This window comes from Leuresthes tenuis, unplaced genomic scaffold (genome assembly GCF_036924035.1).
Source record: "Leuresthes tenuis unplaced genomic scaffold, fLeuTen1.0.hap1 SCAF_1, whole genome shotgun sequence".
NCBI lineage: Eukaryota > Metazoa > Chordata > Actinopteri > Atheriniformes > Atherinopsidae > Leuresthes > Leuresthes tenuis.
This window is the reverse complement of record NW_027325355.1, coordinates 19,439,769-19,465,179: the sequence shown is the minus strand read 5'-3', so window position 1 is coordinate 19,465,179 and position 25,411 is coordinate 19,439,769. Positions and strand designations below refer to the sequence as shown.

The 25,411-nt window shown below is 40.5% G+C and overlaps 2 protein-coding genes across 5 annotated transcripts in view; one reads left to right on the top strand and one right to left on the bottom strand.

The window, feature by feature from the left end:
• Positions 1–4,623, bottom strand: part of LOC140315900 (protein FAM184A-like) — a 47,448-nt gene extending 42,825 nt beyond the window's left edge. For all 4 annotated transcript variants that reach the window (XM_072393779.1, XM_072393547.1, XM_072393623.1 and 1 more), the window contains exon 1: positions 4,306–4,623. In XM_072393779.1, the coding sequence (XP_072249880.1) occupies positions 4,306–4,470 (165 nt within the window). In that variant the 5' untranslated portion in view covers positions 4,471–4,623. The remainder of the gene's footprint in view (positions 1–4,305) is intronic.
• A 6,629-nt stretch (positions 4,624–11,252) lies between these two features.
• LOC140293651 (voltage-gated delayed rectifier potassium channel KCNH8-like) overlaps positions 11,253–25,411 on the top strand; it is a 33,672-nt gene continuing 19,513 nt past the window's right edge. Inside the window, exons 1-5 of the mRNA XM_072379547.1 lie at positions 11,253–11,621; positions 20,268–20,501; positions 20,599–20,730; positions 22,813–22,952; positions 23,371–23,629. Coding sequence (XP_072235648.1) covers positions 11,546–11,621; positions 20,268–20,501; positions 20,599–20,730; positions 22,813–22,952; positions 23,371–23,629 — 841 coding nt within the window. The 5' untranslated portion in view covers positions 11,253–11,545. The remainder of the gene's footprint in view (positions 11,622–20,267; positions 20,502–20,598; positions 20,731–22,812; positions 22,953–23,370; positions 23,630–25,411) is intronic.

Below are 25,411 nucleotides of genomic sequence, written 5' to 3'. Positions count from 1 at the left end.
AGATGCAGACATTTCAAAGAAAAAAAACCACTTGATTTATTTAAAAACAGAACAACACAAGGCGCAACTGAGCAAAAACCTGACTAGACATGGGCAAATGTGGCACTGACAGTGAGAATCTGGCACTGAACATGAAAAAATAAACCTGGAGACTAAATACTGAAGGGAGGTGATTGGTGAGTGGAGGCAGCTGAGGGGAAAAACACAGGTGATGTGGCTGAAGCTGATGGCAGGGCAGAAGAAACTGAGGAAAACATGGCAAAAAACTACAAACTCACCGGGAACATAAAACATGAAAAAACTACAGACATGATGGGATGCAGCGGCTACTTACAAAGGGTAGAATATGCAAATGTGGCGTGAAACGTGCCGTTTCCACTGCACAGGAGCCAGATCTGATTTAACGGACTGTTATTGGCATCTGTCAAGAAGACAGGTGCGACCTGACAAGCTGCAACAAGCCGATTAACATTCACAGCAGCAGAAAAGAAACCGCGGGCAAACCTCGCCTTCTTTGTTGAGGAAAGAAGGAAACACTACAGTCTGAGGCTCCAAACCTAAACAAGCCGAAAGGAAACTCAACAGCCTGCAGCCACTGCAGTAACACACAGTGATGCAGTGCATATGACTTAAGCTGGGACCCATAAATCACGGCCTTGATTACTGTTTAAAGAAAAGAGCACAAAGCCAAGTGCACTGGGTAGTTTAACGAAAGCAGTCTGAATGGGACTGAATAGTTCTTGTATGTGACAGTTCACTCTGCAAGGTCTCCATCAACAATTAAACCGGCACGTCTCAATTACTTAACGTGGCATTTACGAGGACAGCTATGCCGTCTATTTGGTTTAATGGACAGCTGTTGTAGCAACCATCGGCACCGATCTATAACAACAGAAGCATGGTAGTTCCACTGACACAAGGGGCTGCGTTACGCGTCTCATACTTCTTTTACTGTCTGTTTCAACAGCAGCTACACTGCATGCTCACAGATGTGTCTGCCTGTTAAAAGATTTAGCACGCTAAGGGCGTTGGCCAATGCTGATTACTGACAAAATGTCAAAAATAAGCCCAATTAATCGACCGACCAATTAATTAGTCAACCTCTAATCTATTTCAGGTTTGCTTTGGTGTATAGTCCCAAGTGGAATAGATGCAAGGCTTGCATGAAGCTAAATATAACCATCTATACCAAAGAAGAGTCTTAGGTTTATGTATGACCTTCTCAAGTTAAGACATCCCCATAGACTGAGCCTAGTTGGTTTATTTTAAAACAATATTTTACTTGCTTTAATCGTATTTTAAAAATACCAAAGATCAAAAGTCTTAATTTATCATTTTATTCCTCAAAGTGGAGGTAGATTTAAACCATTATGGAAAGCAGAACCACATTAAGGTATTCAGCTACATTCCCCCTCAATCAGCATTAGGATCGATTTTAGACATGTAATCAGTCAAACTGGACTGTGTCCGTCAATAGTGGTGGCCAATAGCAAATCTTCTTCAAAAGGCCAATCATATGCCAGCTTCACAGTCTGAGTCCTTTTATCATCAAGATGTGAAACGCAGAGCTGCTCTGTGCAGGATGAATGTGGAATGATGGGGAAAATGACAATCAGGCACTCGGGAGGGACGTTTCTGAGGCCAAAGTCGATGGCTATTGATCGAGTCAGACAAAAAAAGGCCACTAATATCTGAAAAACAACCGCAACATTTGGCTCTAACAAAACTCTGTCGCCCTGCTCTCATCGTTTTCACAGGATTACCATCATATTCAGTAATTAAAGGATTAATGAAAGCCTGGCTCTCTGAGGTGTTGCAGTCTTAATGGGATCCCTTGGCATTTCAGCTTCAAGTTCAATGTTTTCCTTCGGCAGACATGCAATGAGGAGCGGCCTCTATCACCAGTTAACTAAAAACATACACCACAATTACTTTGTCCTCTTTGTAAAGCACTTTACACCTGTTCCTCCTGTAATTGTTGTGCTGCTTGGATGCTCCAAGGACACTCAGAGCAAACGCTTTCCTCCCGGAGCATCGCTACAATACATCACAATCTCAGAAATACAGAAACACAGAGCATGAACAAAGGCACTTAGGAGTGAATTCTGCGATTTTCAGATAAAAAAAGTGTCCCTTGATCTGAAGTAACTGGATCGAGTTTTTCTGTTCCATCTCAAAGCTCTTAGTCTCTAAGAGCTCGTCTTAACTCGTGTCCTTTTGTAGTTTTCAGGTGTTTTTTTCATTTTTAACACGACATGCGACACAGTTAAATGTCTATAATCCCAATTCCAAAAACAGCTGTTAGTGTGCTTCCTTTTAAATGAGCTACACTCAGAATCAGTGATGAAAATATAAGAAAAATATTATTTCATTGATTTGCAGTTTTACTATATTAACAAGACTCAATCAACATTTATCGACATCTTTTGGCAAACAGTTTTATCTCAGCTACGCAACAGCCGCACAGGTAGTCTAAGGCAGCTGAACTGCAGACATTAAAGACAAACCGGTCCAGCTGAAAAACATGTTTGTGATCCGTCCTGTTCAGGGAAAGGTTGCCTCAAGACATTCTGACGCGTCCAACGGTCTCTGTGGGAGAACATTGTTCATGTAAGTACAGCGTATTCACGCCACAGATGGAGGTGATTTTGTCAGGTGAGGCTGCAGGATTTTATTAGAGCAGAGCGACAGTCGGAAACACACCAGGCTTAATTTCAACTGTTTCTGACGTCAGCGTTTTCCTTCTTCTGTGTGCTGGACAGGAATTGTGGAATATGTGCTGTGAGTATGTGAATAAAAACTGATTATCTGGAGCTCTGCCATTCATATGGAAGTGACTCTGACCACCACTCAAAACCAGGCGCTTCACCCAGCTCCTCAGCTAACAAGGACAACCTGCACCATATGAGGTCGGTGCTTTTAATCTTATGGTTAATTAATTGGTTAATTAGTTGTCACGAATTTGCAGACATGCAGTTTGCAGTGACATAAAAGAGAAATGTTTCCTATTTTTCTTCTACATTTGCTTGAAAACGGGCCAATTTTTGGACTAAACTATTCATCCACAGATGGGCTGATGAACTACCGTCTTGGCTTCGGATTCAACTAAAAGGAAAAAGGCCACTTCTTCTATTTTGGTTATTTAAGGTGGGGCAGTTGGGGTCTTTATCAGCATGCACCAACTCCGTGAAAAGTTTATGAGGTCCATCACAGAGCCGAAACAAGCACAGACAATTTCAAGCTATTTGAAATTCTCCAAACACAAAAAAAGGAGGAAAACTCCCAGAAAAAGACCCAGTGAGGTTAGTTGGGTTAAAAGCCATGCTCAGATTGTCATCATAGTGTTAGAATCCTTCCTTTTGAACCTCTATTCAAGCACCGCTCTCCACCAATGCAAATATCTTAATCAACCACTGAAAGATTAAACACAAAACGGTCTAATTCTGCAATAGGATAGTATCCCCATGAGTATTATGTAAAAATCCTCTGTCTTCCACTTCTGCTTTTGTCTCCCACTGTGCAGCAGGATCGCTCTGTATAAACTGTCATATTTACATTTAATCCACCATTAGACTACGACTTACGCCTAGATGCAGTAAATGGAGCTGCCACCTTAAATCTCTTACTACTCCACAACACAGCATAGTATCCCGTTATCCTACTATGGTGTCAGGTATACCACAAAGGAGCAGCTCAGCCAAACCCCTGCATCCCTCCAAGATTACATAATTTCTCTCGGTTCTTGTGGCCGTGGCAGCCCAGCGATGACAAAAAAAAAACACACACAATGGTTAAACAGGGGCCATGGCAGAGGGTGAAGTCACATTGGAACAATCCTCTGCGCATATGGAAAGCTCTTAGAGCAAGTGAACTCCACTCATGAAACATGAGTAAGGTTTACGACCAGCCAGCGTTGTGTCACAAGTGTCACAAGAGGGAACAACTCCTTCTAAGCAAGTATGTCACCTCGGCAAAAACCATTGATAATCCCCTATTACTGCCTCAGTATCAGAAGCAGGGGTGGGGGGGGGGGGTGGGGGGGGGGGGGTGTAATGGTGACCTCTGAACCTTACAACAATGCAGAGCTGTGAAATATGAAGCGCCAAAATTATCAAACTTGTCAACCTGCATGACAGTAAAAGTAAAAAAATCTCCCAAAAATATTCACTCCACTATGTTTACAGATAGCATCCCCTCCAGCATCAGCACCAACACAATCCCGCACAGTACTACTCCATCTACATCCCCACCTGCTCTTAATGACTTAACCAAAACATCCTACGTCATTCATTCCCGTCCACAGACCTTGGTAAGCTGTGCTATCTTCTTGCTCATCTTCAAATGCAGGTCTTGAGTGTATTCCAGCGTTAAACTCCCGTCGTAGAACATGCTGGACGTTGGGGAAGGGGTATATTTGGTGTTGCTCGTCGAGCTGTTGTACGGAGGCTGCCAACCTGCCCCCGTCGCCATTTTCGCCGAGAATAAACCCCAAAACGCGACGCGAACAATTGAAATAAAAATGGAGCGGGGGAAGCTACGCGTAAATTCCTCCCATTGTGGCGAATGTGGTTAATCTTCGGCTTCAGTGAGGGAGGGAGACTGGCAGCGGGGCGCGAAACCATATGCATGTATCCACGACGGGCGCGAGCGCCTAGAATGATGAGAGAGGCGGAAACGCGCGCCAGATGCTCATTCAAGTGCGCGCGCTCGCGTCCAGTTGGTTTACGTTATGATGCAGCTCACTGTGGCCGCGCTACTCTATCAATCGCAGACGCTATATTTCTACCTTTATATTCTCTCATTTAACTATATGTATATCTTCGAATATTTGCATTTTCTTTCACGCAGGTGACATTTTCCATGTAGTGTGAGTATTTTAGAGTGTAGTTTTGCCATCATACCAAAGTAACTTGTCTTTTAGTGGCTGAACGACTAATCTGAATCAATCATTCATTGTATCCTTATCTGCTGCATAAGCCAATGCAACAGAAATCCATGTGTTTATGTCAGCTTTCTCTTTCACTTGCAAAGCTTATTTGACTTATATGTACGGCTGAACGTCTCACAGACACCACACAAAAGCAAACCTCTTTTTCTTTTGATATTTTAAAACATATCCTTGTAGACCTATGGTAGGGCTTAAGTGAGTTGAGTCTTTCCTTTATCTAGTTTAGTTTAAGATGGACATAAACTGTACAATGCAGGGGAAATCATGGCCTTTTTTAAAATCTGCATTAATACAAAAATCACTGAGATACTGAAACTGTCTAACCCTGCACTGACATCTAGTGGTGATATGCTTCAACTGCAAAATGGTGATGAACTGGTCAGTTAAACCAATTTTTACATGTATAGTTTTTAAAAAAAGAGAAAAATATGGTGTTAGCTCCTCTTTTTATTGTCACTAATACACTTTAACTGTCAGTTTGTTTCATTAAGATCCCTTCAATCAGCTTTGATTTGTTAAAAGAGCAGATCGCAGGTGCAGTGAAGACTAAGAGTTTCATCACTTTGAGCTTGATGCTTGTCAACCTGTTATAAATGGTAATGTTAACACGTTTAGCTTGTAGGACATTTAGATGTTGTATAGCATTTGTTGATATCTTTTATGCTGGACAAAGTGATGGATATTTATATATATATATATAAATTTAAATAAATTTAAATATATATATTTATATATATATATATATATATATATAAATATACAATATACAGTATTTAATGTGCCTTCATGTGGAAAAGACAGTAAATACAACCTCAGAAGAACGAAACTTGACATATAAATACTGTATCATTATTGAAGAGTAGCCAAACCAAAATGCAGTGGATGAAAATCTAAGCACACCCTTACTGGGTAAAATGCTGCTAATGAAATCTGTTTAAATGATCATCTGCAAGTTCTGTCCCTTTCCAAACAGTTTGGAGTCCATCATTCTACAGTGAGGGAGATTATTCGCAAGTGGAAAACATTCAAAGCAGTTGTTCAATTTTCCAGGTAAGGACACACCAAAAAAAAAAAGATCAACCCAAGGGCAGCAGTTGGCAAAAACATGGTGAAACAAAACATGAAATTGTGCAAAGCAGGAAATCCAAAAGCACGTAAAGAAAACAGGACTGAAACTGGGCCAAGTCCAGGCAAAAGGGAATAGACACAGAAAAGCAGGGAGCAGCAATGAGAGGAGGAGCAGGGAGGTTAATTCTGATGAGGATAAGGTGGAAGACGAGGAAAATCAAAGCAGGGTATGAATATACTGTGGGAGGTGCCTGGGTAAGTGAATGTAGGTGAGCTAATTGGAAACCAGGAGCAGGTGTTGACATTACAAACGAGGGAACAAATAAACCTGCTTCATGCTGAGGTGGAAAATAAGCACTGAGGGACAGTTTATGTCTTGAATTCATATGTGTGCAGTGGAGCGGAAGGTCAGGGTGACGGTTTTGCTCAGATTGCTTCTACGTATCTTGCAATCCGGCTCCAGCTGGCATGTATTACCTCAGTCCTCTCTGAAACCAGAGTCACCAAGTCATAAACTGTGTGTCGAATAATTAGGATAAATTAAACAAGCCTGTATGAATTCTTTAGCACTGAGAAACAGCAGGAAATTTGTGAGTGACCGTAATGAGGATGTTAGGCACTTCTCCAATGAGATTAATAACATCAGAAGAGCCTCCCAGACAGAAAACCGCAGCCTGAAGGGGTTTAAAGATGGTTTGAGTCTCCACTTTGTAGAACTTCAGCCTGACAACACATCTCAGTCAAACACGATACCCCTCAGAGTCGACAAGAAGGTAAAAATGAAGATTGATCTGCAGAAGGCAAGAAAGCTTGAGGAAAATAGAAGATTGACAAAAAATAAATGGAAGATTTTGAAGGATAAAAGGAGAGACCTGGCAGAAAACAGAATTCTGGAAGAGTTATGGAAAGACACTGAAGAGCAAAATGGAGGAAGAAAAGAGACATCAGTGGTAGGCGTGGCTAAAACTGGAACGCTATCAGAAAAATGAAGGAGAACAACAAAACAGTCGAAGAAGAAGGAAGAATTAAATGATCAGAAGCATCAACAGGTGACAGAAAAGAAGGATTCACAGGAGGAGAGGACGAGTGGAGCTGTCAATCAGTGAAGTAGAAAAGGGAAATGCAGATATTGAGATAGATGAATATATTTCAGAAAGAGAAAACCCTCCCTCAAGACCCACCTGACTGTCCAGGTGAATCCCTTCAGCTCTCCTCCAGTTCTTCCTTCAATACTTCTCAACATTCACTAAATATTCCTCCAATCGCCTTGAATCGGATCCCCAGTCATCCTCCAAGCCTTCATAGATCTGTGCCTCTCCACCCTCCCTTCATGCCACTCTGACTTTGTTGGAAAAGGTACAGATCCATATCTCCATCTCTCTGGGGAACCATCATTTGCCATCAACACCACTCAGTCTTCCTTTGAATACTCCTGTGGCTTCCCTGTCAATCCACATTCATCCTTCCCTCTCTCCTCTGATCCTGACTCCATCATTGCCTCTCCACCTTTCCCTGAATGTCCCTCTGACTCTCCTGGAAATGATTCTGATTCATCGTACTCCATCTCAGAGGAACCTTCTTCAGCCTATAGCAGCCCCAGCTTCTCTTGAACATTCCTTTGACCTTTGTGTACATGGTACAGGTTCCTCCCTCCATCTTTTTGAGGAACCTCGCACACAACCCACTTTCCATCAAATATTCCACAGACTTTCCTGTATTTACTGCATACTCATCAAGGATCAAAGGGTCTGGTAGAACTGTATATATATTTTAATTGTGGCTATCACTTCTGCTTTTCACATAGAAAATAAAAAACATTCTGATCAATTTGCCTAAACCACACACTCCAGCTGTAAATTTGAGTAAACCGATCCTTTTAAATTTTTTAGGGTTATAATATCTACTCGGGGGAGCTGAGAGGGTGAGTTTTCTTTTAAACTGTCTAGATGTGATTGGCCGGAAGCTCCTCGTGTTGTAAGAGCCTTTATTGAATCGTATCCGACTCAAAGCATGGCTGCATATTTCATTATACTGGGTATTTCATTTGCTTGAGGGTGTATCGAGACTTATCTCAGGGACATCTGACTTGCCTCTTGCTACATTTCAGGTTTGAGACTAAATTATCAGAAGCATGTAGAGACCGAGCCAGGAAATCAGGAGTAATATCACTGCAAACAGAGGGTGGCAGGACACATCTACTCAGGCTGATACACTTTGTGCATTCGCCATTATTGCAGATTCTTCAGCGTTGACTAAAGGATCCTTTATTTTTAAGGGAACACATGGTCTGATCTCTGCTTCGGTTATGATCTTTGTTGCATTTTTTTTCAGTGCTCAGCTGGATATACCTGCCAAAAAATGAGTTGGCTCCCTGAAAATTCAGCAGTACTGACATATATAACACAGGCAGGAGTAAATCTTTCTCCATCAAATATGACAAGTAAACAAGCAATATGGAAAACATTGTATTTTACATAATATACATTATTATATATTCTTAGATGCTGGATGTGTAATGCTTAGAGGATCTAGTACAGAAAGCTGCCAATTGTTAATTCAACTCATTCATTTCCTGACAATCGATTCTTTATTAGTACTGCTTGAAAGAGCACAAACTAAGGGAATTTCTGAGAACCTTGAGTGCTTGTCAAGCTGGAGGCTATAAAACCACCTCTTTTAAGAGTTTGAAATCCACAGACAGGTGGAGTTGAGGGAGGTAGGCTCTTTTTGGTCTAAATGAGGCATTATATTAGGTAAACAAAGCATTCCAGCATAATAACCATATCCCTGGTGTTAAACATGGTATTGTTAATGGTTTGTTGTCATTAATTGAATAATTTATTGTGAATCCCAGCAAAGTTAAAGAATACAGATTATGTATCAGACTGACTGAGTCATTACCAGACTGTGCAGCTGTTTATTCAGAATACTTCGTATTCTCTGAGATTCACCAAGGGGTATATATGCTGAGGAGAACTAATGAGGAAGTGGCTGCAGATGTGGCTGATAGAGTGAAGACAGGTGCGAAACAGGGGAACTGGGGATAACAAGGAGCAAGGACCAGAACAAGAATCTAAAACACAATGCAAGGTATAAGCTCAAACAAAATACCATGAACATAGAACAGAGAGCAAACCAAGGAACCAAGAGATAATTAAGCCATAGAAAAGACCAGAAACCCTGGGAAAAGGACAGCAAAGTCAAAACAAAAAAAAAAAAACATGGATCACCACATTACCAGATAGAACTTGGCTGGTTTGGTGTTAATAATACCACTTAAACCCTTATGATCCTGCAAAAGTCACCTAAAAAATATTAAGCCAAAGCAATTAACTTAAATAGCTGGCATAGATTAGGTTCTGTTAGTTTTGTTGTTATAGCTCCTTTTTATTTCATGATGCTTCAGAATAGTTACATTTGGGCTGCTTTCCCTGTAGAGGGCACTATCTTCTTGCTGAAACCAATTATTCTTGCAGCCTTAGTGAACAGGACCAAAATGTGGTGTAAGCCTTGGAGTCTACCCCCCCCCCCCCCCATGTCTCTTTAAAACTATCAGTTTTGGGGGAATTTATGAGCTCATTCACTGAGAGTGCTTCAATGTTTAAATACTGTGTGCTATTTCTATTATTGGATTTTCATTAAAGATGCATCACGTTTGCATTTTACTTCCTAGCCTGCTTGAGATGATCTTCTACAGCTACTCTTTCAGTAGTAATTCAATTTGAGTGTATTCTAAGTTATGGGGGATTTCTGTATAGTTTTGAACGTGCTGCACAAAGAAACCGGCAACAGCTGTAATGTCAGTTTTATCTTTGGAAGGTATCAGAATAAAGGTTCACTTATTTTCCTCAAGACCTTTGGTAATCCTGAAGCTGTGAACATTTTGGAGCTTTAATGTCCTGAGGACTTTGAGGGCTTAAATAAACTCAACTTTTCTTCTGTGGGACATCCAATGTTAAGTGAACTATTAGTTCCCAACTTCATATTTTGTCTATCTAAGGCAGCCACATGGTTCGCCAAATATTAGTGCAATTAGAATTTTTATTTATTAAACCACAGCCCACATTATATGGCAGGTTTGGGGGATTCATAACCACTTTGGGGATAGACGTGTACTGAATCACAGCCAGAGATTTCCACAGTTTTCCAGGATTTGTATCAAACACGGTGGCTCAAAAGTGGAGAAAAACCAACTTTGACGCATCTTGAGTCTTTTTTTTTCTTCTTTAAGATGGAAAATACATTGCTCAAAAGTATCAAAGATTTTAGTTGCTATTAGTTTCTTTACTTTATAGTGAACTTTTTTTAACAAATTAAAAAAAAATGCACATAAGCACACGAACACCATTCATTTAAGAAGAGAAGAATCAAGAATAATGCAGATTTATATACTTTATATGGGATTTGCAGGAGCCAAGACATGACAGAATATGATTTTAGAGGGTTATGGTGCCTAATTGTGACAGGGATTAATTATCCCAATCTTAATTTTAATTTCATTGAAGGAAAAACATTTTTCCCAGAGTCTTGTTTTGCCCTCATTCAAACAATTGGCAAGGGAGTTTATAGTCAGAGTCAGGATTCAAAGATAAGTAAATCTGTGTATCATCACCATGAAATGATGATAAATAAAGTAACATGTTAAATGATTCACACTCTACACATGCATGTGGATTCTAAATCATTAAAAAGACACCTGAATTGATTTCTAACGTTGGTTTTCACCAAAGCAACATGTGACCTCGAAGACATGCATCCTTTTGCTCTTGTATATTTCGAAAAGATGATGGGATATAATTTCAGTATGCACCCTAATGATTGCACAGGGAGGGATTGTTTTATAATCCTCTGGCCCATCCTGATTGAATATTTCATTTTGTTCTTTGCCTGATACATTTAGCAGCTTCACGTGTGAATCATGGAATCATGACAGTGCTGGCAATAATTTATTGATTCATAGTCTTAAGTAATGACAAAGAAAATGTGACACTTTCATTTGCTCGCTTTAAAGAGCCATTCATCGGGGCATCAAAGGATGAGAGTTGAAGAGAGACTGATATAATTTCAAAGAGATAGAGAGAGACAAGGGGGGTGCACTAAGGGAAATGGAAGAACTGTAAGAGAGGAGAGGAAAGGCTTTTTAGCCTTCTCCGCTGAAGAGGGAGAATGTTTGTGGTGGGAAAAGTGTTGTGTAAGAAAGGAAGAGAGGACGAGAAAAGCAAAGGGGGAGGAGAGAGGGGTTGCACTGCAGCACATCCGTGCGTAAATGTGACCATCCTAGACCCTGCATCTCTCCATCCCTCACCACTGTTACTTGAAACGGCTCCTCTCCTTTGCTAAGCCGGGTTCACCTGCGTGGTGAGCCAGTTTTGGACCGTGGAGTCCCGGTTATCTCGGCTCGGCGGCCTCCTCCAGGGGTTAGGAGGAGCGCCGGGGAACACCTCCAGGTTTCTGCCGGGCTTCGTGTCCACAGCCGGTGAGAGTCATGGCACAGAGCGCCGGGAAAGACGCGGCTCGACCCGCTCTCGGATGCCAGTGATGCGGGGTCTGATTGCGCCTCAAAACACCTTCTTGGATACCATTGCCACGCGGTTCGATGGGACCCGTGAGTACATTTTTTCCCTGTGAATTGATACGAATAATCTTCTTTTTTTGTAATGCACAATAGACATTTCAAGCGTCTTTTATCACTCTCAGTTGTTCAGTTGGAAAACAATGCAAAGTGCCAACATGAGCTTGCTGATAGTTTGCTTAATGAATGAATCATGGTGAATGAAAGCTTCATGAAAATCATGAAACAGCTACCTATGTTTAAAGGGTACTCGCCAATCAGAGCCTGATGCAAAAATAAATAAGGGAGCTTTTATAAGTGCATTCAGATCATGTGACCAAATGTAGCCCTAAAAGAGACAAAAAAGATGATGTGATGTATGATGAAGATGTATAAGTGTTGTAAGTGAAGAGATGTAAAATAAAGTGATATGAAATGACCAGGAACAAAAGAGATGCAAAACTACCTAAATGAAAGAACAAAATGACCAAATTAGACATGAAGCTACCTTGAGGAGTAACAGTATGACCCATTTGAGGCATAAGGTGACAAAACTGAGGCAACCACAATTAGATGCAAATTTCTAACAAAGCACTGTAAAAATCACTAATTGGACCAAAATTGACACACAGAAAGACCAATATGATTCAAATGTCATACAAATTAAAACTGCATCGCACAAAAAAGAAACGTCCACAGAGATGTTTACATTGATCAAAACAATGAAAATGAGAGTTAAAAGAACTACAAAGAGATGTGCAATGATACTACACATCCACGAGACATAAAGTTGTATTTCCATTGGCCGTGGTTGTTTTGTGTCTCTTTCATTATCAGTGCTTTGGTGGGGGTCTGTTTGTATGTCTGTTCTCTGAAGCCTGTGGTTTCATAAGCCATCTATGACTAAACTGAATGTGAGTCGCTGACTCAGCTGAGGTGATCATTACATTTCAGTTAACCTTTACACTTAAAGATAGATAATTGCTATTTTACAAAAACTGCTAATGCTTATTTAAGTTCAGAGACAATGGATTAATCACTTCCATGATGCAAATATGTGGTTTACCAATAACATCTATTGCAATAAAATGTAAAGCTACTGTATAATGACTCCCTGTTATTGGTAATTAATGCAATGAGTCGGTGTATTATTCATTCATAGGTATTACTCTGAGTACTGAGCTATGGCTGTCCATCAATTCAAAGAGTAGCACCTCCATGGGTGCCAGCCTTTACTCCAGATTCATGTCATTCAGTGACTTCTCATGGCAGTATTAGCCTGTTACGGAGGGCTGGTGTAGTGAAACTGGCTGTCAGGATTCCATTAACATCTTGTTCTCTCACTGCAGCATGTAAGTTTTTTCAAAGATGTGACACTACCCTGGTTTTCTGTGTTGTAGTTTGATTAAAATCATTCACTTATGAGCACAAAAGATTGTAATGAGGTCCTGAAATGTGTTTTTTAGATTTAAGCCTAGTAAACTGTAAATCTGGACTCACATTAAGGGCGTTACCTTGTAAGTTAATGACACAGTTAAGTGTTTTCCAATATATTGAGTTAAATTTGAATGTGTATGTTTAATCCAAATCTACAAACGCTCTATGAACATCACATTTCAAATTGTTACATCAGCTAATGAAGACAAAATAGGTCCATTCATAAAGCAAAAGTTGTACCTGACCTCCTTTAAAACACTCAGACACTCAGTTTTTATAAACAATAATCAAAGTAAGGCACAGTTCTCAAGGGGGAAAAAATAAGTCTGACAAAGTGCCAGTGTGTTTACATCATTCAGCAGCACTCTGAAAAATAAGAAAAAATCCCAACTCAGCCTCCAGTTATTATTCACCTGATTTACATTCACTGCTGATCCTTCCACATCAATCTGCATTAAACCCACATTCTGTTAACCTGTAGAGAAACTGCCAATCATTACACATAACTGCTATTATTGGAGCTTAAGAGTGTTACATAATATAGTCCTGAAGGCACATATTAACAGGCATTACTGAGCAAAGAGGTACTGTACAAGCAATCAGAGTGGGATCCGTCTATTTTCTGAAATTGAGCTCTAAATCACAGTAAATACACAAGATGTCACAAGACGTCTTTTGTGTGGGTTACATTTCCCAGCAAAATGCTGTGGAAAAATCGGGAGTCTTGCAATATTCAGTGGCAGTGCAAGAAGGTGATGTTCTCTGTGTGTCCCCCCGGACAAAGATTTATGAGATAACGTTGATTCAATTAGAATGTTTCATTTTGTGTCAACTGCAATTATTTCTGTTCAAACCTGAGTGTGCAGATTGTTAGCCTTCAAATACGATCTATTCTTGCTGTGCAGTCACTGTCAGAAGGAGATTTCTTAGTGGCAGGAGTGTTTGGATAAGCAGGGACTTCACCCACATCGTACCTGAACAGTTGCTCCTGCTGCAACACAAACGTAAAGCTAATCTTTCATAAGAGCTCCTCTTCAAAGGGAGTTCACTCTGTATTCTCCACCAGGGCCAATGCTTTCTCCAATCCTTCCCGTTCCCATTTCATCTTTCCATCTGTCTAAATATTGTGTTTATTGTTGTTTTTATGTGCCCAAGAGCAGCTGGTCTCACACATAAATGAGTTGCCCCAATGAGTTGCCTCCAGGTATATACCTGTGTCTACTGGACAGAAGGACATCCAGCAACAGCCAGAGCTGGTTCATGTACTGGGTAAAAGAAATGGGCTAAGATCTGGGCTAAATGGTGTTGATTGTAAATACAGTTTTATGCCCAAATTGTCACATACTGACATGTGACACTTTGTGTCACTCTCAGTAGAATCCCTTTACCATCACTTTTAGATGCACAAGTAACTACTCTGCAACAGCATGTTGCCAGTTAGGCAGGATTCCCACTGAATTCACACTTGGAATTCTCTCTGAATTAAAAAAAAAAACGATGCAACAAGCTCCTGGTCAAGCATCAGTGTGCAATGAGTAGAGCGTGAACACAGGTTGAAATAGCCGACAGTTATGAGACTGTATACCAGCAGCTGTGTTCCGCCTCATGTTCCCTGTAGGTTTTTAGGCTCTCAGTTCTGCAGGAGATGCACAAGGCTTCTTTCATCTTATAAATCCTTGATGAGAAGGCAGCTGATTATCTTCTTGCCTCCTGAAGATGTTTCACCTCTCATCTAAGAGGCTTCTTCAGGAAGAGGAGCTGTGCGTCTTCCACCGGGGATCTATCAATCAACTTCAAGACCTCGTCAAAATCTTCCCTCATCTGCCTGACTTTAATCGCCTGTCAGGAGCAACAGTCATCCACAGAGAACAGCCAGGGCAAGAATCTCACACCCCTTCCATTTGAATTTGAACCCTTGTCTTCACAGGCTCCTCAGCTTCCCTTTTCTCCCTCTTTGCCACAGAAGACTTGGCTGATCCTTGCAGTGGTCCTTTATTTGCGCTGGAGGCGACTCCAGTACTCTTGTGAAGCAGTGAAAAGTCGTTCTTCCTGTGTCTAATCCAAACAGAGCAGTTGGCTTTCTCCTGTTGCTGAAAGTGATTGGTTGACAGCTCTGCCATGTTTCTTTCTTAATTTGTGGTCATCTAAATAATGAAGTCTCAAAAGAGCTGATCCAGTTAATGGTTTGGTGGGTTATATAAGGGGCTGGATTTGCATTTTAATATTTTTTTTGCTGATTTTAACAAGTCAGATGCTTTTTTAATAGAAACAGTTTACTCTTAATCTAATTTTACTTGCCTCAGAAATGATCCCTGCTCCAAAAGGACCCCAGTGATGAAAGGCAGTGTGCGGTTGTGCGACAGCATTCTGAAGAAAAAGCATGTGACACAAGTGTGATCTGTGTGACCAATCGTAATACTCCTGTCATTAGATCCACAATAGAACAGCTTGTTTCTGATATTATCAACCAATTAAATAGATGATATCAGTTGTTCTTGCTGGAGGAGACGTTTGCCTTCTTAACAACATTGTGATGTGTTGTGAATGGGTCGCAAACTGGACACAAACCCAAGTGTACTCGATGGAAGTCCGGTTTTGGGTGTCAGGAAGTGGATGGAGTACCAAAAAAACAGATTAGCAACTTTAGAGAAGCAGAGTTTTGTCAGTTTTTCTAAGCAGTCTGGAATAAAGCTGTGGGCTTTCTGTTTTCTGTTTAAGTGCAGGAAACACCTCAGAGAGCCTTTAGATGCAAATACCATCTGGCTGTTCATTTCTTTATTATTTTCTCTCTGTTTTTTTTAGCTCAGATTTTCACACTGTCAGTTGCAATGTAATGGTAAAAATTAATGATATATTTGACTGTGCAATTATAAATCATGAAAGCAAAAAGTCTAATCTTTGTATGTGTACAGGATGCAATGGAGTTAATGCTGTATGCCTCTAAGATAAATATCAAATGCTGGGTTCTTAAAATGTTTTTCTTACTTGCATGGCAGTGCATGTGTTGTGGCAGGCTGTCACTGCCCAGGAGATCACTGGCAGGACGTATTGGGGTTCCCCAGTGCCTCAGTGGTTGAGCCTGACTGGTTTTGTTGTTTAGATCACACATTATTACACCTGGAATGTGGTGTAACAGGCCTGTCTAGTGCTTGGCTAATGAGCAGACACTGAATAAAACAAAGGTAAATATGGATGTAGGAAAAAGCCAGAGGGGAAATGGAAAGTGGTGCATGGCTGTAACCAGATCACGGCTTTGTGGGAAAACGTCCATGAAACTTTGAGGGGGATCGTTGTGTGTGTTTGTAGAAGCAGAAAAAAATTACACATTCAAGTGCAAAGAAGTGATTCAGTCCTTCTTGTGGCCTCATCTGTTTTATTCTCATGACAGTAGAAGTGCAGCAAAGCTAAGGCTCGGCTCAGTGCAGCCATCATATAACCATTCCCAGTTTTGTTGCAAAGAAACATGAATATATTTATAAAAACAGAATGTGGCAAACTTGGCGACACACTGTGTGAATATAAGCTTTGGGGCTTTTTTATTGCACATGCTAAGCTACTTTCTTCCAATTAAAGAGAACTGAATGATGTTTTCTTGTCAGAAAGTCAGCGCAGTGACATCGGAATTAAGGTTTGGAATCTCGTGGGACGAAGCCAGAAAATGTCTTTATCCATATGCAATAACAACATAAAAAAATCCGCCACAGAGGCAGACACTGATGCTGTCAGTGGACTCATATTTTGTTTGTCTTCTAAAATGTTGAAAACACCCTGTGGAGTTTGTAACCGCTAATAACGCTATGGCTCAGTGTTTCTATGAGTGTGTTTATGTGTGTATTTTACGCACATGCACACGGACTCACATGCACAGGCATGAGTGCACACTTGATAGGCATTCCTTCTGACAGGGAACTCCTCTGATTCACATTTAGTGGAGTAAAGGGAGGGAAGAAGATTACACAAGAAGTCGCGAATAATCATCCTGTACTGTCTTCTTCTAATGAGACTCTGCAGCTTAGTTTATTCCCTCCAAACAGGTAAAATTTTATAGATACACAGCTACTGTGACACCCAATACAGAGGGTTTGCATCCACATAGTTGTTTTAACATCTCTGGCATCCAATCACAATAAGCATTTGACTCTGCTCAATGCAACACTTAAACATTTAACACTGAACAATATTCTCCAGGCTCAAACCAAGTACTCGTTGGTGTCAGGCTTAGAATGTAATGTAATGAGATAATCTTTCCCTGCAACAGCATGACAGTTATCCCAAGTGCAAGTCCATGTACACAAAAATGATTTTGAAACAAGATCCTCAGCAATCACATATGTATGACAATGGTTTCCTCTGCTAAGAAAACATACCGAGGTTTGTGTTTTCATTTTCCAACAAGTACCAACGAAAGTGACTGTTTTGCATACGTTGAAACCACTGTTCTTCTAAAAAATGGGCTTACTGCTCTTAAATATTCATATATTCCTCAATTCTGCCAGTTAATCATCTCTGAAGTGCAAGGCTGTTTTTTTTCTGAGCAAAGTGATTAATCAAACCCTATTATATGCTGTCGCACCCCTTAAAGTCGCTGTGTCATATTCATGCTCAAAATTGTTTCCCCGCACTGCTGCATCACACAGCAGCTTGAACGATCAGATGGCATTACAGCTGTTTCTTCATGTACTTAGCACACCTGGTAAAAAATGGCAACAAGTAGATGACACTGCGGCTTTGGCATTGCCAGTGCGAATCCATCAGGCCCAATATGAATAACATGGCTTCGTATTTGTTGCAGATTCCACTGCTTATAGTTCTATGCTTTATTTTGTTTCAGATAGTATCAGTTGTGGGGTTCTACCTACAACGAAAAACACCAAAAAATGTGAGCCATACCAGCTGATTCGACGTAGCATAACAGTTTTATGTGGCTCCTACAAAAAGATTGTATATCATTTACTAAATGTCTTGTTATTTCTCTAAACTGGAAGCTATTGTGACTGCTGGGATAGGCTCCAGCCCACCCGTTACCCGATTAACGGACTGTCGGTATAGAAAATGGATGGATGGAAGCTATTGTATTTTCCAACACAATTAGTTTTGAACATGTTGTTAAAACCATCCAGAGGCATATGTGCTAATGTCTAGAATGTGAATGTGTTTAAATCTGAAATTGATGTTCTGGCACAAGCATACACACTCAACATTTTTTATAAATGAGTAAATCCTGAGATTTCACTGTCCCCATTTAATTTTTATGCAGTGACACTTCTCAGCATCTCTACTAATCTCTCCCACTCTGTCTTTCTCTCTCATTCAATCATTTTCTCTGTTCTCTCATCTTTTATTGCTCACATTCTTCAATGTGAGTGCTCAAGGCCTCTAGACTCATTTATGAACAGACTTTAACGATCTCATTGGCATTAATGTCTGGGCTGTATGAGTAACTTATCATACCTGACTCAGTTCCATTATAACTTAATCAAGATTTTTCCTATTACTTAGGCTGTCAAACAGCTTGTCAGAGCTCCAGCTCATATCACTGCTTCACAGTCTGTTTACATATGCTTACACCCCTACACATATTTTGTCTTTTGATTCTGATTTACCAAATTCACTGGTAGATCGGTCATTATGTGTTACCGTGACAGCCAGTGAAGAGGGGTCCATTGGGAAGTCTCTCCCCTAAAGCTTTTATTTTTTTGCAGCATTTAAGTTCAGCAAGAGCTATAGATTTTGGAGAAAGTATCACATGAAAACCCTCTTGAAGTTGTGTCTAATTTCACTATGTAGATGAGACACAAATCTTTCTATAAATACCAAATCTCTGGCTCCAATAGAAGGCCAATTAAAAGACACCAACCTCTCTCCTTAAGAACTGAGTCATTAAAATTTTCCCTGAAGTGGTTAGATAGATTCCCTTCCTCTGCAGATTTCTGATGGTCCTAAAAATAATGACATTATTGAATAATTATTGGACTTCACAGACGAATATTTTTGCCCAATCAGGTTTTAAGTATCCCTCTCCGGGTCCATGCTTGAGTCCAAATACAATCATGTTTGGCTCTTAAAATGACCTAATGCAAATTCAAAGCTCGAAAACTTAAGTTCTTAAGGTAAGTGAAGGATCACAATTAAGGATAAATTGTGAAATAATCACAATCCCTTCCAGTTTACAGGCTTATTTCTATTTCTTTGAAATGTGGTGTTTGAAGTGTGCAGTTGACAGAGACCAGAGCACTCTCAGTTTGGAGAATCAGATGGTTCCCTTGACTTGGATGAGCTCAAGCTGAGAGTTGCTCAGGGTGGAGCCACTGGATATACTTACACTTTTTAACCTCAGCATGTACACGGTCCACAGTACACAAAAAAAGTGTGCTGCATCCAGGATGAAGCTTTGTGTTGTCAAAGATGTCAAAGGTTTGTTCTTGTGGTGGCCGCGTTCTGAGCAACTTTTAGCTTTTTTATCTTTAGTCCATCTGCCAAGAGACCATCTGATTTTCCAAACTAGGAGCGCTCTGAATTTATTGATTTAGAAATGATAAAAGGTCTTATCTTGTATTTTTATTTTTATCTCCCATTGATAACACAAAAAGGCACACATAGCAAACACGTAATTAGAATCTGAGCAATGCAAACACAGCTTGAATTAAGTCAACTATTGGTCAAGGCTGAAAATTAAAGTCTTATTTGTGTAGCCCAAAATCATACAGTCTGTTTTTTTTAGAATGTATTTAAATCATGGAGAGTGAACAGAGACTGCAGGAGACGGTGAAGACACATCAGATAATTGAAGAAAAAATTATGCTAATTCAAAGAAGAACAATAGATGAAAATGAAAATGATATGAAGTTCATTGAAAAGCGGCAGGCTTATTAAAAATCTCTAGGAGGACAGCTCTTTAAAGGGAGAGTAATTGCTTTGTAGAGCACCGAGCCAAACACTGAGTGAGACTTACTGAGGTTGTCCATGAAAACTATGTTCTGTAAATTAGCATAAAATGTTGATTCAACTGTAGGTCTTGACCCTCTGGTTGAATGAATCATATGCTGTAATGTGACCAGACATGTAACAGAACTTGTCCGTCAAGGCTCAGCTTACAGGTGCGGCAAGTCCATCCTGTTGCTGCTGGCTTGGTTTGATAACAACTACGGGGATAATCAGACAGTTCTCTTACAAGATGTTTGTGATCATTTTTCTTTATGCTCTATCTCTGATCATCTCTCTTGTGTCTTGCTTCTGTTACCTTCCCTCGTTTCCTCGTTACAGACAGTAACTTTGTCCTGGGGAATGCTCAGGTCCAGTCTCTCTATCCCATAGTCTACTGCTCCGATGGTTTCTGTGAGCTGACAGGCTTCGCCCGAGGTGAGTTGATGCAGAAAAGCTGCATGTGTCACTTCCTGTATGGCAGCGAGACCAGCGACCGCCTCACCTCACAGATGCAAAAAGCTCTGGATGAACGCCGCGAATTCAAGACTGAGATCATTCTGTACAAGAAGAGTGGTAAGACTGGAGGATACTGTCAAGATCAATCATGTCCATCACATAGGGAATCTTTGAGTAAAAGCTCACATGTTTGTTCTGTGATCTCTTTGAAAAGGCTCCAAGTTCTGGTGTCTGCTGGACATAGTTCCCATCAAGAATGAGAAGAGCGAGGTGGTTCTATTCCTGGTCTCACATAAAGATATCACAGAAAATAAGGACCTGGACCATGGCGGTGAATCTGACACTGGTGAGAAAGTGCACAAGAGAGAAAGGCTCTGTACAATTCCACTACAATTCACATGAAATGATTCAGTTGAGGCTTTGCAGCTGAGGTTTTATTACGAAGGGGATTTGCTTCCAGTTGTCAGCCAAGTAGACAGCGCTGGCCACTTTTTCAGCAGTCTATTCTATTATTGCCCAGACTGATGGTACAGAAGTGAGGAATTCTAATGCACTTAAAGCAAAAGGATCTGTTTAAACTACATTTTCATTGTCTTACAATACTACCCAAGAGCAGAATCCATTGTGTTTTTTCAATGAGTGTCTTTCTAGGTTTGGTGCATCAATGGTCAGTCCTTGTGAGGTCAGTACAGATTCACATGCATCACTACGAGCTACTCACTGACTAGTTAAGGATTTAGCAGCCCAGTTATAGTCGATCAACAGAAATAACCCGATGATAAAACACAGGTTTTTAATAGATAACAACCACGCTAATACATAAAGCACCTTGTAGCAACTTGTAGTCACAATTCAGTCAAAGAAATATCTGGTATTTTTGCAACAAACACACTTTCTGGCAAGATAAATGAAGCGAGTGGATGCCGAGTGGACGCCTAAATTATGAATCGTTACATCCTCAGACGTCTGAATGTTTGTTTGCAGGCAATACTGTTTCCAGATCGTTTTCAATTATTTATTACTGGGGTAAATTTACTGCATAACTTCAAAATTCTAATTCCCTCATAAGATATTAACTGTTTCACTCTGCCTCAAACTGCACACTTGAGTTATGAGTGGATGTCTGTTGTTGTAGGGAATAATAGTGGCACACTGCACAGCTGCAAAAGTCTGATTTTACTGTAAAAAGAATGGAATACAGCGAGCAAGAGTTTGGGCAAAGTGTCACTTTTGAATAAACTTGACAGGCTTCGCTCGCAGTTCTTGTGGGGAAATGTCGTGTGATACAAATTTGAAAGTTTTACAAACACTCTTGCTCCTCAAACTTTCTGTCAACAGTCAGCAGCCACAGTCTCCTCCAAGCAGCTGCACAGCACTTTGACAATTAAACTAATTAATCCCCACATGCAGCACAGGGCCGCAGGAGGACAGCAGTGCGTTTCCACGTGGCTGTGTTCTCTCTTTGCCTTGCATTAAAGAAATGGCAGTCAAAAAGAAAAGTGGAAGAGCCGTTGAGGCGTGGAAGACGAGAAAGGCAAATAAAAGCTCTGCTTTTACTACAAGAGACATTTAAGAAAATTTTGCAAACTCTAGAGAGGTAGTGTATGCTCTGAGATTGTCATGCAGTCGGTGGCGCAGGACAGACCTTGCTCGCAGAAGAATGGATTCATCTAAATATCAGCAAATTCTGGAAAATTCTTTTAAATAGATTTTTTTTTAAAGGTGGAAATTCAAATGAAAAAGCTTGAAAAAATTTTAGTTTTTTACGCCTTCTTGATCTTTTATTAATCCTTTATTAGCTAGTGAGAGTAACGGGCAGGGGGGTCAAAAATGTTTAATGCTGGCAGAATGTACAATGTGAAGTGAAAAGAAGACCAAATGTGCAGCAGCATAAGACAAAAGGCTTCAATTTCTCCCAAATGTTTCTGCAGTTTAGCTCTACTTTTACCTAAGGTGCAGAATTATGCAAATATCTCTCCATTTCTGAGAGGACTGCGCTATTAAACCAGACAACAGTGACATTCTATCCTCTTAAAAACAGCCCCATGAGTCGTGTGTTTGTGCTGACAATAAATACTTTCACTGGATTATATTCAAAGAATATGCAACCTGAAGAGGTCATGAGGGCAACTGAATGTCAAGCATCATACTGACGTCTGTGAAGCTGAAATAGTGACGTGGCACCAGACAGAGAATGCATTTTAGTCATAAACATCATGCCTTCTTCCTCTTTAAGAGAACAATGTGACGTGTTGAAGGAAACACTTGAAAATGATGTCTCTTCTGAAGTCTGTCGAGATGGTTTCCTAGAATACGAGGTGTCCCTATCCCTATTCAAGGATATGAAAACACAGCTTATTTGGAGGACTTCTTGCTTCTGTCACATGCCTGCATTAAAAAAAATAACTATGTGTCCTTGTTTCATCAGATGAGGAAACTGGTCTGGAGATCCAGCAGGTCAGTCATCCTCCAGGGTGTAACATGGAGCGGCGCCGGAGTCGGGCCGTCCTCTACCAGCTGTCTGGACATCTTCAGAAACAGGACAAGAGCAAGCTGAAGATCAACAATGTGAGACATTTTGTTTGGGGGGGGTTCAAAAAGGGGGATCTCTGACCTTTACCCAAGATTCAGATTCACCTGGACACAACGATATCAAAATCATTGACAGACAATAATGACATTTGCTGAACATATTCCTGCTCCTGAGAGAATTTACTTTTTTTTGGTTTAACAACAACATAATGGTCATTTGTCCAGTGCCACTGTTGGGGTTACTTTGAATGACAACCCATGTTAAAGTAAAATTGTCACTAGCTACACTCTCTTTCAAACTGATTGTAGTTAGTCACCACCTGTGGAACCACGAATGACACTACGCAGCACTGATAAGAAAACATTCATGATGGTTGGTGGAGATCCTGGGAATCAGGCAAATGTAATAATCATAATATGGTTGACTTTATTCTTAATGCTCCTGTGTTTCAAGAGTGTTCTTGGAGCCAACGCTAACCCGGTCCCAGAGTATAAGGTGGCTGACGTCCAAAAGTCCCGTTTCATCCTCCTTCACTATGGAGCATTCAAGGCCGGCTGGGACTGGCTGATCTTGTTGGCCACCTTCTACGTAGCCATCACTGTTCCCTACAACGTCTGCTTCACTGGTGTGGAGATACGAGAGGATGGCGTCTCAGCGGCTCGAAACCCTCCAAGTGTCAGCGATATATTGGTGGAGATACTTTTTATCATAGGTGAGGCCACGTTGAGATGTTTCCAACACAGTACGTCTGTTTATCAAGCTAAACTGCTCAGGCTGAGCCCAGCCTTTCAGTCACAGACACTCCTGTGTCTTATTCCTCTTTAAAACCCAAGTTCTTTAACTCATAGCTGTTCGTATGTTCTCTGCTTGCAATAGATATGTTGCCAGTTTAAGAAGCAACTCCCTTATAGTCTCCACATTCCAATCAAGTCAGCTTATAAAACCCATCACTCTTTCTGAGTTAATTGGCTCCCTAAGCTGCACTGCATTTCACATTTCCCTTCAACTGAAGCTTAACAATCACCACTTTTCCGCTATCTGTACTGGCTCCCTCCTTTTGCAACCAAGTCCTCTAATCCCATTCACGTACATGAAGGAAGGCCTGTTAAAGGAAATATACTTCCAGCATTGATATTACTATCACCGGGCTGGTGTGTCCGAAAGTTAGATTAACTTTGTATTCAGTTTATACTCAGTTTGTAGGTGACCTGTTTCACACAAACAGAACCACAATAAAAGAAAACAACACATCTGGGATATTTTCAAGGATCCATATTATGAGCTTTTTTCCCTATAAATCCAAGAATTTAAAGTCATTTAAAGTGTAGCAAAGTAGGCCGCCTGTGATAAAAGACACACTTTAGTCAAGTTTAGTTTAAAAAAATGACAGTTTTTAAAAAAAACATATTTAAAAAAAGGACAGGTCCTTTGTAACTGTAATAATACTGAGAGTAATTTGTCACATCCATCACCTCTCTGCTCTTCACAAGCTGTCCTTGAATGGCAGCATAGTTTATACAATGCACAATATATCTGGAGCCATTGAAAAGATACATCTTTCCTCCCCACAGCTACCTATAATAACTATTTGTTCTTTTTCCCTCTTTTTAAAAAGCAGATACAGCTTTTCCCCACATAATTACATTTTTCCTATTGGGAATAAATAAAGTGTTATTTATTGCAATGCTTTTCAAAAAGACTTTCATCAAAGGGCTGTTTGACTTTCCACGTGACTGACTTATTTCCCTGCTGTTGCACTTACCAGGTCAAGTTCACATCCCATCTGTAATAAACCACAGGCCTGGATGAATGCAGGTTCTTCCTGTTCTTGTACATCGGTAATCTGGGTCAAATTTGAAGTGGAACTTCAAAAATGTAACTCTTTAAGAGGAAAAAGACTGAAACTGAGCTGGATATCTATTGGTGCCACTTTCTGTATTCATATTTTGTTCATTAGTTTGTAATTCATTTGTTTATTTGTAATTTTGTCACCTTCTGGCGGAGCCAGGTTAGTCACCTTGTCTCCAGTTTACATGCTGTTTAAAGATGACTGCCAGCTGTCACCTCATCATATTTCAGATTATTCGGTCCTCTCACTCTTTGACAAAATTCCAAATACCTCCACTGTCACGGAACTGGGTCAAGGGGGAAGAACACAAATGCAATACTTCACACAGGAGACGAAAACTGAATGTTATTTAATACAGTCCAAGGTTGAAACAAGGAGGTAAAAAAACAGGCAGGCAAGGGAATCCAAAAAGGGATGAGGCCACAGGCAAAACTCACGAGGAAAGCAGGGTCATTAATACTAGCGGCAAACACAAGAAGATACAGCGGGACACACAAGGGGCTCAAATGAACTGGTCGGGAGGGGGTATGTGTACACAAACAGGGGGAAGACAGTGAGACACAGGTGGAACACATTAGGGTGGGATAGGTGCTGATTACACCAGGACAGGAAGTGAAAACGCCTGAAACGAGACAATAGTCAAAA